Here is an 8,539-nt window from a genome sequence, read left to right as displayed (position 1 = left end):
GATCCGGTGATGGCTCTGTAACCTGTGAGGATCTTGTCATTCGGATTACTCCTGGTTGTGTTCTCAATAGGAATTACGGATGATTTGAATGGATATTAGAAGGAACATACTACGGATATATGTGGAATGTGGTATATATACACTAAGAAGATTATACAGTAAGATAAATGTGCCTTTCGTAGTGGGTGCTCTACACATACTTTTGAAACGAGGAATTCGTTTTTCTCAAGTCTGGAATTTATCAAATTAAAATCTTTACTGATATAAACATATATTGTTGGTGTTAATACATAATGGTATAGATTCTGATTGAAATTTTCTTTTGATTATAACAAATTGAACAAATTTCCTATAAGAAATGATTACAATTACTCTTGATTGGATTATTAATGAGTTAAATTTAAACTATTGTTATTGAGTCATAGACTATATAAGATTATTGATACTCTGAACGGGTTTTAGTATATTTTGAACTCCTGAGTGAAAGTGAATTCCGAAAGTGTGTGCTGTATTGATAGATGTTAGCGCATATAATCTGAAATGAGAAATTCACTAGTCATTTTCTTAATTCTCTTGATTGGTTTATTGGATGGTATGGATGGTATGGATATATATACTAAGTTAATCAAATATACTCATTATGAGTCTTGTAAAGCACAGAGAATGTTTATGACTAAAATGAACTTTGAATAATACTCATTAAGTGATATGTGAAAGAGGGAATTTCTATGGAAATATGTGTGCTGCGTCTGTGAATTAAGTATATAAGAAGAACTTTGTATAGTAATGTGATGTCTTACGCAGGATTGAGAAGCAATCTAATTACGAATTAAGAAGTTAATTTCTAGAACTTATATATGGACAATGTACCTGAAATAAGGAAATTGTATTATATCCTTATATTATTGTATTATTATGATTATGCTAACGTTGGAGAATCATAACAGGAAGAACTTTTATAATATAATATATTATATTGTGTCGTTTTTATATAAGATGGAGGAGATATCTAGTGACATTATGATAAATTGATACAATATTGAATTGAAATTTCATGGATCTCCTATTCAACTTAAGATTAAATTAAAAGAAAAAAAATGAATTAATTATATGTGATTTATTGGGTTCTCTGAATTTGATAATAGAAATCTTGTTATAATAAGATCCTTATGTATACTAAGCTTTGATCTGATTCTATGGTCTGATTAGATAATATATTCTATGATTGATGCTACTCAATTTTGCGAGTTGTATACAATGTTGTGGATTCTTTTATATTATGAATTGGATGTAAGTTACGGTATTGATATTATTGCATAAGCTATGACTTCGGATACTATATATTAATTTCTATTTGAGACGGATTAATACAAGGAAGGACTGTAACTTATTTTAGTGTTGTGGATTTATGCAATAGTAATAAGCTGTGTATTATATGTGAAAATTGGTGTGTGACACGAATTTAAAAGAACATTCTCACGTATGGATATATGAGTACTTAAAAATTCTAATTAAAATTGCATTGTAATGGTGTGATCTCTTTATTTGATGGATTACTAATTCACGACAGCCTTATTGGATGAAAATCATATTATATATATATGGTTGTGAATATTTGAGGTGATATATAATAAGGAAAAAATCTTTAAGATTTGTGTCAAACTTTATTAGAGTGGTATGTGGCTGCATACATAAATAAATAAATAAATAAAATAAATGACTTACTACACTGTTGGGTAAACTATAATGGTGCGGGTGTTTTCTGAGATTATTTTTCACCTTTCACCCTTCACTTGTCCTGCTGAAGATCATCATTCGAAAGACTGAAAAGTATAAGGTATGACTATTCTTAAGTATATAGATAGATAATAAATATTAAGATAAAGACAATAAGCGAAATATATTCATATATTCGTGTATTGTGATATATGCGATTCTTCAGGATGAGTATAATCAATATATAAAGAAGTTTATTAAATGACAATACTAGAAGATCAATAAAGAACTTACATAGTGAGGGTCTATAGTGCGCGGTAGTTTTTCTTCCAAGTTGATGGTATCTGAAACATAAAACTTAATTGAAGCAAAGAAACCATACATGTATACACATACTCGTGCTATAGAAATATCGAACGGATTATTAAAGGTAATGCTTATAGATGACTATGGGCATAATTATTCGGATGGACATGGATTTCAGTGATATAAAAGATCTTTATGAAGCTTTGTAAGCTCATAAAAACATCGAACTTGATTGGTGAATGCAAATAATTGTCTTAATAAGTCAAACGAGCTAAACGGAACCAAGTTAAAGAGAACTGAAAGTGACTATTATACATTGAAAATTTTATTGTAGCTGGTCTTGAGCAACTTGATTGCTATTACTAATATTATTATTATTACTGTTTGTGTTGTTGTTTTTGAATAGTTTGTGTAGGGAAGATAAAGAGGAGGAACTATATATTGATTTCGGATTCTATTGTCAAGAATAGAGTGGGACGTCATCCGAAACAATTAAATACACATAGTCTCACCAAGAGAAGGAAAACTCTTGTTAAACAAACCAGGCAATTAATATGGAAATGAGCGAGAATCACGGAAAAAACGCTCCGGCTTCGGATACCGGAGACCGGCACGTGGGGGGTCTCGTCCCTGCCCCCCGCGGGTCGTCATCCTGCGAAGGGCTTCCCTCTGTGTCTGCGGCGAGCACGAGGGCTAAAGCAGCTATCGCCAGCATAGAAAGAGTCAGTCCTGAGCTTGTGATTCGTAGATCGGATTTGGCTTCGGGTTCGGCGAGGAGAAGCGATACGGAGGGTGGAAGCTTCTCACATCTGGGTGCCCCCTTTCCGGCTGTACAGTATTGCCAAACAGAATTGTCGGACACCGAGGGCCTGATCCTTGTCTCGGATGGATCCTCGGAGGACTCAAAAAAGAGGCCAGCAACAGGGAGGAAGAGGAGGAAGAAGAACTCTCCTAAGGATGATGAGGAGGATGACTGTCATAAATATGGAACGCACTTCTCGGAAGGAAATAAAAGAAGAGTAGAGAAAGAGATGGCAGGTTTGGAATTAGAGCATGCTGGTAATATAAACCTGAAGGTCAAAGACATGATAGAGGAAATAGAGTCTATTAGGAAAAGATCTACAAATATCAAAGGCTCGTTTAGCGGGCAGATAAAGGTCTGCCTAGAGGTCATCCGCAGAGCGAGCATGCTTCTCTCTAAGAAGGCTTCAACGAAGGAAGATCCAGATTACTGGAAGGCGAAGTTCTATGAGATGGAAAGGTCCTCTTTCGAAAACAAATGCAAAATAAGTGCCTTGGAGGAGGAATTGAAAAATGTTAAAAGAGAGGCTAGAATTAAGGAGTCGTACGATGTTGGTAGAGATGAAATAGCAGAATCATCCGCTGTTATGGGGATCTCACCCACTGGCCCTCCTCGAAGACAGGACATTGGGAAAGATACATCTAGAAATAAAAAAGAGGGCAGATTTCATGAAAATAATGCTACAAAAACGACAAAGAGTGAAGGAACTGTAGCTAAGAGTAATCTGGACAGAGTAGATCTAGATTTGATGATTATTCATACACTAGACAAACTCGGAGAAGGGATGAATCAATTGATACAGGAAACGAGGTTAATGAGAGATGATTTAGGCTCGGGCTGCCGCGAGGGTGGAAACGCCGTCCGCAGAAATCCTGTGATTGTTGCACCATCTGAAAAAGAAAAAAGAGACGTTAATAAAATTGCTGGTAATAGGAATTACAGTGAGGCTGTTAAATCCTTAAAGCCGGCCCCGTTGAGTTTAGATAGAAATAACAACAAAGGGAAGAAGAATAGAAATAAAAGAGCAAGGGAGGCGAGAAATGAAAGGAGCGAGGACTCAGTGACCTCGACGGACTGGTCAACGGTTAAAGGTAGGAAGGAGGTGGGCTTCACAGGTGAAGACGAAGTAAGATATACAAAAAGAGGAAACGCTTCAAATATCACTAGTATGAGCGGAAATGAAACGGGTAACGACCTCATAGATTTTGACCAAAATAATGAGGACTGGATCGTGGTCAGGAAGAAATCCAAAAAACTTGTGAAAGACAGTCAAAACTTTGGTAGCAATAATTCAATATTTAAGGGAATTCCTAGTCCAAATCCAAAGGCAGGAAATAGTAAGAATGGTAACAATTATAAGGACGTTTTAATCAATTCGAACAAGGAGACTCTGAGCTCTCTCAAGAGGAGAATTCCACGTACTGCGGCGGTCTCTATATTACTGGAAGAATGTGAGTTAAACTATTCGGAAGTGTTGGGTAAGGCAAGGGAGAAGATTTCCCTTACAGAGTTAGGGATAGCAAATACCCGGTTGAAGCGGGCTGCCAATGGGGGTATACTGATCAAGATCCCTGGGGAAGGGGCTAACGATAAGGCTAACGCACTGTATAAAAAACTGAAAGAATTGTTTTGTAATCAGAAAGGTGTATTGGTTCGTAGGCCGGGCAAATTGTCGCAACTTAGATTGTCAGGCCTCGATGATTCTATTACGGCCAAGGAATTGGTAGCTATGGTCTCAGCCGTGGGTAAGTGTTCTCCGGAGGAGGTCGCATGTAGTCCAATTAGGTATGTCCGTGGGGGCCTGGGTGTGGCGTTTTTGCGTTGTCCGGTCCCCGCTGCCCGTAAACCTGTTGGAAAAGGAAAAAATTAATGTGGGATGGTCGACTATTAAAATAGAGGTCCTCAAAGTTAAGCCTATGCAGTGCTTCCGGTGTCTAGCGGCGGGCCACGCGGTGCAGAGATGCCCCAGCACTAACATACGTAGATTTAACTGCTACAAATGTGGTCAAAGTGATCATAAGGTGCAGGACTGTAGAAATAAAATCTTCTGCCCTATCTGCTCGGAACGTGGTCTAAATCCGAACCATATGATGGGGAGTATCCACTGCAAGCCGGTTCCGCCTAAAAAACTAGAAATAAACAGATCAGTTAGTAATAAAGAAATAGAGAGAGAACCTATTCCTTCTACATCTAAGGCCACTGAGGAACGGAGACCTCAGGAGACGATGGGGTTCTCCCCTGTCGAACTGATGGAATGTGTTTCTGAACTCCCATAATGAGTATTATACAGTGTAATGTTAATTTATCTAAGCAGGCCCAGGACAACTTATATCATTTAATGGAGGAAAAGAACGCGGACTTGGCTGTCATTTCGGAGCCAAATAACATCCCCGAGGATGACAGGTGGGTGGCAGAATTAAATACTCCGGCGAAAGCGGCGATATTATGGCGTAAAAATCCCAAAAAGTTTTTACCCATGCGGATGTTAGGGAGGGGCAAAGGCTTCTGTTATATTGAATGGAACAATTGTGTAGTTATTAGTTGTTACTTCTCACCGAACGAGAGCATGTTTAATGCCCTACTGGATGACATCCGCATGGTGATTACTGAGTACGGAAACTTCCCGGTGCTACTCCTGGGAGACTTTAATGCTAGGAACAAAGAATGGGATAGAGGGCTTTCAAATAAAAAGGGAACCATACTTAAAGATTGGATTGATCATTGGGAATTGTTCGTGCTCAATAATAAATATATTCCGACGTGCGTGAGATATCAGGGCAGATCTGTTGTTGATCTTTCCCTGGCTAATTCCGTGGCGAAAAGGCTAATAATAAATTGTAAAGTCGAGGCAAATACGGTTACATTATCCGACCACAGGCTAATCTCAATCGTGATGGGCTCTGATTCTGCTAAAAGAAAACAGAGAGAAATTAATAACAATTTTCCTAAATGGAATTATAAAAAATTAGATATAGTCTCCTTCAAAACGTACTTAATTAATAGAGCCTGGAGTCACGATAATGGTAACGCTACGGCGGATTCTCTAGCGGATTGGCTAAATAAAAGCTTGGGTGGAACCTGCGATTTTTCGATGCCGAGAAGTAGTGGCCGGATTAGGAATTCGGCATATTGGTGGTGCGAAGAGTTAGAGCTTCTGAGGGCCCTAGTGACTAGAGTCAGAAGAGCTCTCTCCAGAACCAGAAGGCGGGGAGACCAGGGAGCAATCAACATAAAATATAAGGAGTATCGGGTTTCCCTAAGAGATTATAGATTGGGTATTAAAAAGGCTAAATTGAAAGCATGGAACGATTTGATACGCGAACTTGATGACGACCCCTGGGGCTTATCATATAAAATTGCGCTTAAGAAACTACGACCGGGAACGCACCCTGCGTGCGAAACCTTATCGCACGACATAGTTAGGTCCATCGTTGATGAACTCTTTCCGAGAGGGGAAATCAGCGACCCTCTGGTTACTGGTGATCCTTCATCCTCCTGGTCTTCTGAGTCTGGAGTCGCGGCGGCCGAAATAGATGAGGCTAGAGGCAAATTGAGAGGGGATAGAAAGGCCCCTGGTCCTGATGGTGTGCTGGGCGGGATTGTTTCCGGAAGCGTGGGGGAATTCATGGGGATTTGGCTCTCATGTTTCACCGCATGTTTGAAGGAGGGTGTCTTTCCACACTCGTGGAAGTTGGCAAAATTAGTTCTATTAAGAAAGAAGGAAGGATTACTAACAGATCCGCATGTCTACAGACCGATCTGCCTTTTAAACGAACCGGCAAAATTATTCGAAAGGGTGATAGTGGAGAGAATCCACGGGCATCTGGAGTTGGGTGGCCTCTTGTCGGAAAACCAATTCGGTTTCAGAAGGGGCCTCTCAACTTTAGATGCTATTTTTAAATTGAGAGATATAGTGAGAGGTGAATTGATGGAAAATAAGGTGGTAATGGCGGTGGCCTTTGACATCACCAACGCTTTTAATTCCCTGCCGTGGGATGTGATTATGAGGGCCATGGTTTCCATGAATTTCCCCGAATATCTCACTAGGATTGTCTCATCCTACCTATCGGATCGATGGCTGATATATGTAGACTGCGATGGTGTCATCCGTCGTAGGCAGCTATCTTGTGGTGTACCGCAGGGTTCGGTCCTTGGCCCAACCCTGTGGAACATAGGCTACAATGCCGTTTTGAACATGGAGCTTCCGGAATTCTGTTGGATGTTGGGCTATGCGGATGACACCATCTTGCTAGTCTCGGGGGAGGACCTTGAGGAGGTCAGGTTCGGGGCCATGAACGCGGCAGCCAGGATTGTTCGCGCTATTGAGAACATGGGCCTTTCTATCGCGCCCCATAAGACGGAGGCAATGGTCTTTCCGTCCTCTGCAGTTGGACATGGTCCACCTGTTCGGGTTTTTGTTAAAGATAGAGACATCTTAGTCTCAGATAAAATAAGATATCTGGGTGTGATAATCGACGGAGATTGGAGCTTCAACTATCACTTTGACTTCGTTCTATCAAAGGTTGACCGAATAATTGGGTTTCTAAGGGGGATCATGCCCAACTGTAGAGGGCCGAGAGAGAGAAAGAGGAAGCTGTACTGCAGCGTAGTGCAGTCTATTATTTTGTACGGGGCGCCTATTTGGTTCGAAACATTTGTAAAAAGTGAGACTAAAAGCAAGGGTGGCCAAGGTCATGAGAAAGATCACCCAAAGAGTAAGCTGCACCTATCGTACGGTGTCCTATAACGCATCTATGGTGTTATCGGGGACTCCACCCATCGAATATACCGCGGGGAGGCTTTTTAAGGCTTATCAAATGAGGAGGGAGGGTGGACCTGGGGGGGATTCTCCTAGATCCAGACTACGCTCACGGGGGGAGGCGAAATTAAACGTATTAAGGGAATGGAAGAGAGACCTTGACGGGATGGGCGATGATCTGCCAGGTTTCAGGGTTTGCAAGGCTATCGGGGATAAATTGATAGATTGGGTAACCAGGGGTCACGGCTGGGTCACATTTCATATGGCTCAGCTAATTACCGATCATGGTTGCCTGAATAGTTATCTATACAGAATAAACAGGGTGGATGGGGCAATGTGTTCCCACTGTTTCTGGGGGAATGACGACGCCCAGCACACCCTACAATTTTGCGAGGCTTGGGAAAATGAGAGGAATGACCTGAAGAGATCAATCGGGAATGATCTTAGTTTAAGAAATATTATAAGTGCTATTTTAGATGATAATGAAAAATGGAAGGCCTTTGCCAAATTTTGCACAGTAGTTATGTCTAAGAAAGAAAAAGCGGAACGTGAAAGACAGCTGTTGGACCGTCGGCAGAGAATTGGGTATCCCGACAATGATCTCTCGGACTGATCTCCTATGATTCTTTTGTATTAATTGGCGCTATTGCAAACTTTAGATAGTTGGGCTGAGTTAGCTTCTATATTTAAAAACTGATTAGAATTAGAATAAGCTAGATATTATGGTAGGATATAAATAGAATATATAAACATGAAATAGAATTAGAATTCAGAGACCTTACATATTTTGCGTTTGCGCTTGTCTAGTGCGTGCGAATGTAGTGAGTGGGTGCATACGTATGCGTGTGTGTATATATATGTATGTGTGCGTGTATGTGTGTGTGAGCTATGATAATAATTAGGATGCGTAGTCGAGGGTAGTGGACGTGTAATGTGGAACACTGCACCTACCTAAG

At 40.3% G+C, this 8,539-nt stretch overlaps 1 protein-coding gene across 1 annotated transcript; it reads left to right on the top strand.

Annotated features, from left to right (window-relative positions):
• The first annotated feature begins 7,749 nt into the window (after nt 1-7,749).
• On the top strand, nt 7,750-8,196 carry LOC105679942 (uncharacterized). The gene has a single exon (XM_012380286.1). It carries the CDS (start codon nt 7,750-7,752, stop codon nt 8,194-8,196), a length of 447 nt encoding a protein of 148 aa, XP_012235709.1.
• The last annotated feature ends 343 nt before the right edge of the window (nt 8,197-8,539 follow it).

This window comes from Linepithema humile, chromosome 8 (assembly GCF_040581485.1).
Source record: "Linepithema humile isolate Giens D197 chromosome 8, Lhum_UNIL_v1.0, whole genome shotgun sequence".
Taxonomy (NCBI): domain Eukaryota; kingdom Metazoa; phylum Arthropoda; class Insecta; order Hymenoptera; family Formicidae; genus Linepithema; species Linepithema humile.
The sequence above is the reverse complement of the archived record's forward strand: the minus strand, read 5'-3'. Positions and strand labels throughout refer to the sequence as shown.

What these genes read in the sequence shown, in the direction of transcription:
- LOC105679942 (XM_012380286.1), top strand. Translation starts at nt 7,750, where the DNA reads ATGGGCGATGATCTGCCAGGTTTCAGGGTTTGCAAGGCTATCGGGGAT.